The sequence below is a fragment of the Lemur catta genome, chromosome 5 (genome assembly GCF_020740605.2).
Source record: "Lemur catta isolate mLemCat1 chromosome 5, mLemCat1.pri, whole genome shotgun sequence".
Taxonomy (NCBI): Eukaryota; Metazoa; Chordata; class Mammalia; order Primates; family Lemuridae; genus Lemur; species Lemur catta.
Genome location: NC_059132.1, coordinates 50,989,397 through 51,001,450, shown reverse-complemented (window position 1 = coordinate 51,001,450; position 12,054 = coordinate 50,989,397). Strand labels below are relative to the sequence as shown.

General features: G+C 37.3%; 1 protein-coding gene and 1 long non-coding RNA gene across 7 annotated transcripts in view; both read left to right on the top strand.

Moving 5' to 3' along the window:
• The window catches only part of HIVEP1 (HIVEP zinc finger 1), a 147,155-nt gene that overhangs the window by 5,239 nt on the left and 129,862 nt on the right, over positions 1-12,054 (top strand). For 5 of the 6 annotated variants that reach the window (XM_045551760.1, XM_045551764.1, XM_045551761.1 and 2 more), the window contains exon 2: positions 1,570-1,712. In XM_045551760.1, the coding sequence (XP_045407716.1) occupies positions 1,673-1,712 (40 nt within the window). In that variant the 5' untranslated portion in view covers positions 1,570-1,672. Of the gene's footprint in view, positions 1-1,385; positions 1,430-1,569; positions 1,713-12,054 lie in introns of all 6 variants that reach the window. The other variant, XM_045551762.1, reaches the window with a different exon arrangement.
• LOC123638264 overlaps positions 4,732-12,054 on the top strand; it is a 52,225-nt gene continuing 44,902 nt past the window's right edge. The window contains exons 1-2 of the long non-coding RNA XR_006735264.1: positions 4,732-4,753; positions 5,712-5,803. This is a non-coding gene — a long non-coding RNA (uncharacterized LOC123638264). The remainder of the gene's footprint in view (positions 4,754-5,711; positions 5,804-12,054) is intronic.

Here is a 12,054-nt window from a genome sequence, read left to right as displayed (position 1 = left end):
TTTTCCTATATAGGCTTTCTGTGGGAGAATTAATATTTTGTCATTTTTGTGTGGCAGGCAAAACCTCTACATTGTTTAATTTAGTTCTTGTAACAACCTTATGAGGTGGATTATATTTCTTAGTTTTACAGTTGGGAAATCTGATCTTCAGAGAGGTTAAATAATTTGAACAAGGCCACACAGTAAGGGGTAAAGCCTAACTTTGAACCCAGTCTGATTTGACACCAAAATATGTAGTCATGACTTGATATGAAGTACAGCCTCTTGGAAAAAACCCTGAGAGTAGGTATTATCATCTTCGCTACAGAAATAAGCACTGGAAATAACTGAGTCATGTGGTGCCACATTTCTTAGTTGCTGATCTTGGGCAGGTTACTTAATTTCTCCTCTATTAGTTTTCTTTTCTGTAAAGTGGATAAATGATAGCTACCTTCTCAGTTATTTTTAGGATTAAATTAGGTAATGTGTGTAGAAAGTACATAGGTGCAGAGGAGGTGCTTAGTAAGTATTCTCTCATTCTGTGGTGCCACATAGAACAAAAGTGTTAAAGCGTTCCATTCTCTTGTCTTTGCTTAGTGATTAAACATTGTTTCATGTTTAACAGCAACATAATGGTCTTTGCTTATCAGATTTCTTGCAGGAAGTTAACACTAAAATTTTAACTCTAGGATCCTTGAGAATCTTGTGGAAGAGGAGTCTGAGGTAGCTGATTTGGGGAGATAGATGATTAGGTCTTGGTTATTACTACTGTCTCGGCACATTGTATTTCAGATCACTGTTTTTAAAAATGTGTAAGTCAGGACAGGCTAGGATATGCTGCAGTAAGAAATAACTCCCAAACCTAACTGACTTTAAAGATTGAAAATCTGTTTCCTGTTTAAGTTGCATGAACATGTCAGGTTAGTGGGAGCCCAGCTCTGTGTTGTTAGATTCACTATCTGGAACAGTTCTGGTCCCACGGCAGAGGGGAAAGAGCTCTGGAGGACCTTGCTTTGATACTTCAATTTTCAGCCAGGAAGAGAAGCATGTCTTATCCACTTGCAGGTCACTAGCTACAACAGGTGACACATTCCAGCCAAACACATGAGGCAAAAAATACAGTCTTACCATGAGCCTAGAAGGGAGGTCTGTAATAAATGGGAAGCAGCCATAACAGTAACTACATATATTAACTGAAGTTGTTAAATCTAAAACAAGATGAGCAAGACATGGTCCCTGCCCTTATGCATGGGCAAATGTACTACATACAACATAACCCTCTTGTAGCCTGATGATATACTTTAATTGTACCTGGTAATGTTATATTAAAACACAAAGTGAAATTTTTCCACTCTTGTTTGATAAAGGGATGCTGATTTTTTTTTTCCTGTTTCCTTCATGAGAAGACCCAGATATTGGCAAGATGTGATACATCTATGTTTAATTAAAAGTTAGTAATCTAATCTTTTGCAGCAGTGCTTAGCATGGTTACCTTTTCTTGAGTTGAGATTGTGCCATGCTAGGCGGTAACTTTTAAAGTGTCTTTTTCCTTTGAAGATAATAAAATGTGCTTCTTTTTTTCTTTTTCAGCACATGGATTAATTGATATACATTGAGTTTATGGAGCTACCTTTTTGTGACCTGCTCTTCCTACAGTTTTTAAGAAGAAAAAGAAGCCCCTGAATCAAAGAAGATGCCTCGAACTAAACAGATCCATCCGAGAAATCTAAGAGGTAAGGCTCTGCATTAAGTAGAAGTAAGGCTTAAGATAAATTTTTTAATAAAGTATCTCTTTGGTGACAGGAGTGGCGGTTTGTTAGATGTTGACCCTGCTGTTCAGCTAGCTCTATTTCTTTTGTTCATTTCCATTTGTCCTGCACAATTCTTGTCTCTCAGGAGATACTTAATAAATATCTGCTGATGAATTAATTGAATTTGACAACATTATAGTGCTTTTCCAACCATTAGATGTGGGTATTGAAGGCTGAGATTTTCTATTTCTTGACAGGAACCATATTTGGATCAAGGAATCTGAAATGAAGGGTTGAATATTTGCCAACTGGATCATCATGAATTTTTGCGTTTGTTTTTTTCACCCCTCCATACTACTTTTGAGATTTATTTCTGTACTGCTTTATAAGTTATATTAACAAGATAAAAAATGAAGAGAGTTGTAGTTGGCATTTACTTAGACCACTATTTGCAGAAGTCAGAGGCAAATTATTTTCCGCAGGGAAGCAGTGGGTCAAAAACGTGCGTATAATACACATTTCACACAAAGACTAAAAAATGTGTGTTTTCTCCTTAACTGTCAACAGATATTTTAATATTAGAAAAGTAAGCTTCTTCTAGCTTATTGTTTTAAAAGGTTTGTATTGTTCTAATGTGTTTCATCATTTGGGAATAGCAATTATCTTTTATATTAACATATTGACTGCTACACCAAAAAACCAGAAACTTTTCCTTGGGACCACAGTGTTTTATTATGAAAATAGAATAAAAACTTTGAGTGTAATTTACAGGTAAACATAAATAGAAAAATGAAATTTACTGACTTCTATTCATTTAATCCACATTTTTAGAATTGTCAATATTAATTGTAACAATAAGAACATCAACGAATAAGATTTTACATATTCTTCCCACAGCCCTGGGGTCAAAACTAGAGTGAGTTAAATACAACTCTCATGGCAGTTAATGTGTTAAACTGCACTAGATAAGAATGTAGCAGTATTCAGCAAAGAGTTATTAAAGCAAATAATTCCAAACTGAGTAAAGTATTTTATGAAATATTTACCATTACAGAAAAAATTCCCAAGCATATGCAAGGTAAGAAATGACTTAAATATCAAATATATTAATTGAAAGTGTTCCTTAGTGAAATAAATTTGGCTAGTCACCATAAGATGGTATTTGAAAATGTGGTCAATTTTGTGGCCTTTGTGAATCTGGAAATAGTGCTTGTTTCCTGCCTGAAAAAGTACTAGAACTCTCTGTTGGCATAGGTAGATGCCTTGGCCTAAGTTCAAGTTGATGATTATAGTACCAGTGTTTAATGGGGTGGAGATTTAGACGAGAACATTAAGTGTAGTGTGTCACGGTCTGATTTTTCAGAGTCTTATAGGAAATGTTGAAAATTGAATGTGTATTTGTCCGTCTCCCTCACTAGAGTCTGAACTTCCTAAAGTAGAAACTTTCTCTCATTTATAAATGTAAGAAAGGCGTCCACACCCAAGGGCATTTGGAGCCATGGGCCCTGCTTTTACAATTTATCTGTCCAGGGGGTACCCTCTTCCAGTCTGCGTGAAGGCAGCATATAGACTCGCAGCTGCCCCGGCCCCCAGCGAGTTCCTGACAGCTCATGGGAACCCAGATACTTGTTGAAGGACTGAATACATGATTGATCTGATGAAGGTATTATTCATTAGGTCATAAATATTAAACGGTTTTCATATTTAACACATTGAGTGCCACACTAGGAAAAAAATTTTTTTCCTTGGTGCCACGGTGTTTTATTACAAAAATAGAATAAAAACTTCAAAAATAAAATGATCCCTTCTCATTTCATGAAAAATTTATTTTTTATTGTTTTCCGTGCATGAGTTATATGCAGTTAAATTGTCCGGATTAATTGTAACAAGAACATCAACAAGTAAGGTTTTCATGAACAAACTGCAGGGTTTTGCCCGGGAGGCCACTTATCCCGTGACATGTATGTTATAGCATGGCAGCGTGAGTTTCCTGTGCACCACACTGCTCCCACGGTAAAGAGATGTGTGAGTTACATGGCCCCGGACTCAAAACTGGCATGAGTTAAATACAACTCACATGGAAGTTAATGTGTTAAAATATATACTAAGATTTTAGAAAAAATGGCTATCTTGAGAAATGCGGATTTTCAGACCATAGACACTTCCTTTCTGTATTAAATAAATGTTCAACTCAGCAGATGTTTGTTGAATGACTTCATGCACCACTGTTCTAGGTGGTAGGGGTAAAATGATGATAAAACTGAGACCCTGAAGGGAGTCTGGTATTGAAGGTGGGCCTAGGTAAACGTATAACTGTGGTGCTATGGTGAGGGCAGAGCAGAGGTCTGGAGATTGCAGAGATACAGGATCATAGTCTGTGCCTGTTGTAGGGGGTGGTTTGGGGTGAGGCAAGGCGGTGATTTAGGGAAGGAAAGTTAACGTCTGAACTGGGTTCTTAAGGCTGGCAACTTATCCAGGAAGCTGACAAGACAGAGTAAGTGGGGTAGGAGCTGGTGAAGTAACTTGGGGACTCCGAGGTGCTCTATTACTAGAGTGTAAGAAGAAGGAGGCAGAGAAGCAGGAGATTGGAGTGGGAGAATTAGGAGGAATCACATGATGAAAGTCCATCAAATGTGAGTCCAAATTTAGTAAGTAGAGCTAAAAATTTTAATGGGAAAACTTGTTTCTTTTCTGAAATTATGATATTTTTGGAGTTTTCAAAGACAACTTGAAATGAATTGGGTCTGACCCATCAGTTAGAGTCTAGAAAGTTAACTAACTAAGGTCCTTATGAACTCCTAGCCACTAAGGAAAAGATGGAAGTAGATTCGCACTAGACAGGATACTAAAGCTACGTCAGTGGGACCACTGGAGACTCCCAAGGCCCAGGGAGGAGGGACTTCTGATGGGGAACGGGGAGGACTTCATGGAAGACATGGTATCTGAGCCACCTTAGTTCACTCAGCAGCAGTGGATGAGAGTGAAGCTTCCGTTTCTGGCTGGGAAAACCTGAGTAAGCAAAGGTACGCAAGGGAAGGTACTAAGGTATCACACCTTAAAATTTTCACTTTCCTTCTCAGAATGTATCCGGGCTCTATCCCTGGAAAGAATTTGGGCAGGTAAACATTAGCTACTGAAATTAATTTTTTAGTCTATCTTTTATGTCATCACTGTGACAAGTTGGACTGTTATGTTTGCTTTGTTTTAGCTGTGACCCACTGCTTTGGCTTACAGAAAATACCTCTAATAGAATTAGATTTGAAATGGGGAGAGAGGACATTGGAAAACCAGTAAAGAAGTTGTGGCTCAGCTTGCTCATGCTGTTTCTACTTTTAGCTAAGGGGTTTTCACAAAACCTATCTCCTCTTTTTAGGCTTTCTTGGAAAATAGTCTATAATGTATTTGTCTTGGGCTTGGTAATTAAGTCAATATTAAAAGATATAGACCTTAAAGATTCTCAGATTATATGTTTACTACATTTCCATGGCAGTTTCAATTCTTATAATCTTTCTTTGATTTAGTCTTGGTTCTTCTACTGGGGTAGGTATATTCCTATGTATGTGCAAGGCAGCAGGATAACATGTGTGTCTTTCTGGAATGTGACTTTTACTTGGGGAGAGTATGTATACTTTGTGTGTATGTGTATTAAAGTATTAGACAAGCATTAAAAAGTACAAAACCAGGATCTGTCATGGAAGAATATACAAAATTTGCATGGATTTTAGATTAGGTATGCACAGGCTACCTCCCACAATGAGGTAGAGTTACACTTCTTTGCTCTTCAAGTTCTTTAGTAGAAAAGTATGAGAAAAAAATGTCATCTTACGGGCAGTAAACAAATTTGGGACATAAATGAGACAGACCTGATGGGTGATCTGTATACTTTTTAGGACTGTGGTTTTGTTGAATTTGATCTCTTTACCCTTGGCATATAAGCCAGATAGAACTTTTGTCTTTGATGTTTGTTTCCCATTTGCACAGTGCAGATGAGGAGAGTTTTAACATTGATCATTCCTTTGTGAGGCTGAAGAAGAATTTTGGAAGAGCATGAGAGGAGCACTTGGTGTTCAGAGGTGAGGCTTTGTATGTTGTCCTAGGTTCCCTGGAAAAGGGTGTCTGGACCATGGTGTGGCAAACTCCAAAGCCCGAGCTCCTCCACATGTGCTTGGTGAACTGAGTGCAGGGCAGTGCCACCTTGCCCTGCAGTTTTTCCTTAGTGATCACTCCTCAGTGGAGGAGGTTGTCCCCGCCACCTTCCTAAGTCTTTGCTTGGACTTCAGTGACATGGAGTGGAGGAACCAGTGCCTTGCTGGGGGTTCCACGCCAGTTCTGTTATGATAAAGGGGTGTGTTAACTGGTATGATAAAGGGCTGTGACTTTTGCTTCGCAATCACTATTGTTAATATGTTTCAAAACTTTGGCAAAGAGGAAAAGAGATGTTACCTATTTTAGTTGTATTTGGGCCTAGGGTTTCAAATCCTTGTCTACTTTAAGATTGGAAGTCAGTGTGGAAAATACTAAGTATTAACCTTTTGCAAAACATATTTTGAGAATTTAGTGTAGCTGTTTTTCATTTCTATTGGTTGAGTGCATTTGGCTCTGAACACATTATGAGATTGAGAACTTTTTCCTCTCTGAGAGCCAGCTTTATTATAATGTGAGAAGTAGCACGGAGGAAGGTAATCAGATCACGGCCACGATCCACACATGGGGTCTGGAGGGCCCTCACCTCACAAGAGGAGGGCCAATGTCCTGAGTGGCCAGGGCTTCCGGTTCTCCTGTATCTCGTGAATAGTCAAATGCCATTGCAGGAGCTCAATGTGCAAATCCAGCATTTCTGTGCTTGTTCTTCTTTCTGGAAGGTACCTCTTCTTCCTCTCCATTTCTGCTCTGTTTTCTTACTCTGTATGGGAGATGGTGTCTGCCAAAGAAGATTTCACCTCTTTGAGTTTTTTTCCCCTTTTCCCTTCACTTCTCCCCTTGTCAGAGTACTCCCCGCACCTTCACAAACATACTCTAGGCCTCCATTGTTTGTGTTTGTGTGGCTTATTGCACTTATGATGTTGCATCATAATTTTTCTTCTATAGATCTCTCATCTTAGATGGATTCTAAATATATCAGAAGAGACTATTTTGGTTATCTGGCTTAACAAAAGAGTATTTGGTTGTGTTAGCTTTTTAGCAAACTAAAGGGTTAAGATGATTTGTACTCATGAAGTTCATGTTTTTGAACCTTGAGTACAAACTGCCTCTTCCCATATTTGGTTGCCTCTGATTAAGAAACTTGTGATAATTTTAATTGCCTGAACAGATAAACCAAGTGGTTATGACTAACTTTTGTTTCACCATCAGATTCCTGGAGTTTATGGGTTCAGTACATGCAATTGGTGTAAAGGTAACAAGTTTGGTCCCATGCTATCACTGACTAGCTGTGTGGTCTTGGGCAAGCTCTGAGTGTTGATTTCCTCGTCTGTAAAATGGAGATAATGTGTGAAGATTAGAAGATATGGCAAATGTAAGCGTTTGCCACAGTGTCTGACACAGGAAAAACAGTCCAGAGAGCTATTACTTTCTATAAAAAGCTGGTTTATGTCAAACTCTTGGGTTGCATGTGCTTCATAAACAGAGGAAACAGGAATACCAACATAGAACCTTTAATCACATTTGATGCTGCGTACAGGAAGCCACCTCTGTGCCCAGCGTTGATCCCTGACATGTCCCCTTCTTGTCCTGACTGCTCAAGGTTTAACATCTGGAGGAGAGAGGTCAGCGCAGAAAATAATTTGGGAAGGGAAATTCTGACCCATTTTGCCACTTCCTCAGTTTTTCCACTTAAACTCACTGAAACCTTGTCTTGGTTTTTGACAGTGTTGAAATGAGGTGAAACGGAGTATGTATTTGTCTTCATCTAATTCTCAGGAAACTTATTTTATTCTGTTGAACTGTTTTTAACAATGTTGACATCACGGATCATGCAAGATTGAAGTGAAGTTCTCTCCTTAGGTTCTGAGATGGCAGCCATCTCTCTGTCCCCCGTTCTGCTTCTGTGTGAGACAAAAACCCAGCCGGGGTTTCAGGATTAATCTGATTAAGATGAATGTTTTCATTGGCTTTCAATATGTGGGCCTTCTCCAGTGGTTGTTTTATAAAGCCTTCTACTATGAATAAAATCTTATGTTTACTTGTTATGTAGGGATTATCTTGTTGAGTTTATAAGTGCAATAGGTTTAATTTTGATGATGTTCAGATGGAATTCCAGCTGTTCAAGCATTGTTTTTCCCATTTGAATGTGAGGTCAGCAGTTCCATGCTGACAGCCTTAAGATCTGAGAAGTCAGAAATCTTGTAGTGAAAACAACCCCATGGCTTATTTAAAAAACAGAAAAGAAATTCTGTATACGACTATAGCCAGAAAGGAAATAGGTAATAATTAAAAAAATAGTTTTTGCTGATGTAAGTGAAAAAGTTATTATGTAAATAGCTGACATGATTTAGTTTAAGTAGGATAAAAATATGAGAATAGATTTTATATGGCAAGCCTCCCATTTTTTTTTGTAGATAATTATTTTTCAGCTCATGTTGAGAGCTTATTTGATGCTTTTTGAGTGCTTATTAACATCAGCCAAATGCTTTTTTCTTTTTAAAAGAAAATACAAAATGTAATAATATGATTAACCAGAGTAATGATTTTATTTTAGAACATCTTTGCACAAGATATGTTCTGATGAGGTACAAGTTTATCTTATCATAGAAAAAAAAATGTGCATAAAATCTCCTATCATATAAAAACATTTTTAAGCTTCACATTTAGAAGACAATAATTTGAACAAGTCTGGGCTAAAGTTTGTTCTTGTGTTATGTGGAAAAATATTTTATAAATAAATTAAGTGCTTTACTTTTTTATTCATATATTTAATTCTTTTCAAACATTTTAAGAGTACTGTTCTGCGTATTAATAATATGCTCATTGCAAATGACGCTATGGTGTTCTTATAAAGCACTTGATTTTTGTAATACTATTAGCAGTTTATTATAGCTCAAAAGCTTACGATCAGGATCCTTTCTTCTCAACATTCAAGTCATTCTTTCAGAAAGAAGGCCCTTTTGACCAGTTGGGTATATTTAGTGCAGGATTGCATTAATTTTAATTTTTTATTTTTTTTACAACTTTAAAATGAAAATTTTCAGAAGGTTCTTAGAAATTTTCTATGGTGAGTTTTGTTCTAGAGAATATTCTAAAGTTGTTCTGTGGTGTAAAAGTATTCAAAAAATATGAAATGATCACAAATTAGCTGGCCACTTTGTAGTTAACTAGAATTTCCATGTGGCTGTATGAATTTAACCACGTATACTTACTGTTTGTATTTTGAAGTATGCTTGTGTGTGCTTATCTTCCAACTCTTTCAGATTTGTCAGTGAAGAGCAAGATCAGCCTGTAACTGCTTAATAGTTATGGTATCCAAATAGAAATAGATTAAACATACAACACAGGGCAGTATTTGATTGTTTAAAAGTAAATAAAAAAGAAAAATGAACTGAGCTGATACACAGGGGCCTGGAGGGTGGTTAAGCTGTACGGGCTGTACCAGGGTGCTTTCCCTTGTGTCTCTGGTTTTTTGTGTGCCTCTCTGCAAGAATTATACAAATTTTACAGCAGGAAAGATGGACCTTGGAGGTTATTTAGTTCAGCCTCCTCATTTTACAGATGAGAAGTAAAGGTGGCCAGAGAAATTTAAGTGGATAGACTTTGAGCAGCTTTTTTGTATCTTGCTTGAGATGATATTTGTGAAATATTCTTTAGAAATTTTTTTAACTGTATTACTTCCTATAGTTATGGTTTTCTATGGGCCAGTGGCAAGAGAGAGGCTGTTTTATGTAGTTTTTGTGGTGATAAAAAGAGCTAACCTTTCCACGGGCCTGTACTGTGCTCTGTTCAAAGTGCTTTTTTACATATTAGCTCATTTCATCCCTACAGCCATATGAGATACGTACTGTTAATATTATGACCCCATTTTACAGATGTGGGAATGAGGCAGATAGAGATTGCTGTGTGGCCAGGGGCACACAGCTAGGAGTCTCTGGTGCCTTCACCCCTAACCGTCATGTTTATACTCACTCATGTTGATAGTAGAAAGAGCTTTCCTGATTATTAAGAGTTTGAAAATGCTCTCCATCCCAGTTACGAAATAAAACTTGTTAAGCGTAGTACATAGAGGTTACTCAGGAGGTCAGAATTTGAAGGATTATTTTTTTTCCCCATCCAACTCTTTAATTGTTGAGAATCCATTTCAGAGTTATGTATGTATGCCTTACTCCAAGTTGATTTGCTATCACAAACAATCAAGGGAATTTCCAGGCACTTCAAGAAAGAATAGTTGTTTCATCAAAGATGTTTGCTTACATGATCTGCTTAGTTTTAGGTAGCTGAAAGTAGAGATGTCTTCCTTAAAGTGGAGAATGGCAATATTTAAATGGGATCCTCAGTATAACTGTTGAAATTTCAGACATGAAGACTTAGAAAATATTTTTGGGGAAACTAATGTGAAAACATTACAATTTTAAGCAAAATAATAGAAGATAACATTCTATAATTTGTCTTCAGTAGAATGTAGAGAAAGTATGCCATTTTAGATGTATGTGGACCCTCCCACATTGCAGATGTAAATAAAGGACAAATTAAAGAACCACTTTTAAGGGATCAGGGTTAGGAGATTATGTTAGTCTTCCATTTGAATAGGAACAGTGAAAATGTTAGTAGATTATGCCTAGACATGAAATCTTGCACCTGCTCTGTTAGAGTTCTTATTATAATATGTCTCCAAACACAGGAGGGAAGAAAGATCTAAGAGCAATATAAAGCAGCAATATGATTTCAGATTACTATGGTATGTGCAGTGTGGAATTTCCAAAGGGAAAATGGAGCAAAAAATAATCTATGTGGGATAAAGCAACTAGGAATACCTCTTGGAGAAGTCACCTTTTTTCTCAGGGAAAACTTGAATGGGTAGGAATTTTAAGAGGGGTTCTTAAAGAAAGGAAGGATATATTGGCAGAGAAAATAAGTTCTTTTTAGACTTTGGTGGAAGAAAGAACAGGGGACAAATCACGTAGAAGTGATCGTTGCTCTAGCTTGCTTGGTTAGAATGGAATTCTCAATGAACTTGAAACTCTAAGGAAGAAAAGAGGGAAGGAAGCTTCTTAGATTTGATGTGTATAGTTTCTGTTTATGGTAATTATAAAATTACTAGGTTAAGTTCTTTTATGCTGCCAGGTAGGTCTTAAGTGTTTAAAGAAGCTATAGCAGAGGCTGGGCACTATCTTATAATACTTTAGAGTGAAAAACAACATTCATGTAGGGTCAGTATGATTTGTTGACATCAGGAAAGAGAGTAACAGGTTAAAAGAATGAGGTAGCCTTTTTTTGTTGTTTTCCTTATTTCAGAAAATCATCATGCATTTGAATAAACCAGCAACAGAATAATGTTTGACCTTGAGCAAATAACTTTAGTTTCTTTGAGAACAAGGCATTGGAGGGAACAGGGCTTGGTGGGAGTGATGTTGCTCTTTTTACCTCTAAATAGCTGTTATTCTAGGGCAGGGGTCAGCGAACTATAGTCCATTGGTTAAATCCAGTCTTCTACCTGTTTTTGTAAATAAAATTTTATAGAAACATAGCCATGCCCATGTATTTATCTGATGTCTATCTGCTTTCATGCAGCAATGGCAAAGGCAAAGTTGAGTGGTTGCCTGTGGCTCATGAAGCCTAAACTGTGTACTATTTAACTCTTTACAGAAAAGTTGGCTGAACTCTCTCTAGGTAATAGAGGAGCATTGACTTCATTTGTAAACTCCTTTATGTTTGGGAATAAATAAGAATGCTCCATCTTTCTATTAGATATGTAGAAGACTGCTGCAGGAATGAATTTTAGGGGAATCTAGATCTACTGCTTTATGTGAGGGCCTGCTGTGCCAGCCATGATGAGGGAATTCACATATGTTTGGGAAGAAGTCCCTTTACTGGTGATTTTAAAATGAAGGGAGAGCCTTAGAGGTTGAGTTGTTCTTGTCAGAAAAATTCAATTGTTCTTGATCTGATACCGAGATCATGGGTCTCCACCCAGTAGGCCTAGGCCATTAGGGAGCCAACTGCCCTGTCAGATAGACTACTGTCCTTTTTCCAATTATGTTGTCTCCATTAGTCACCTCTATATTTAACTCAGAGTGGTAGAAACATATCAAAAGCAATCCATTTTAACGTGAAGGATTGTTCTTCAGCAGAATAGAGCTGCCTTCTGAATAATGAGTCCTGAGAGAAGCTCCTCCCC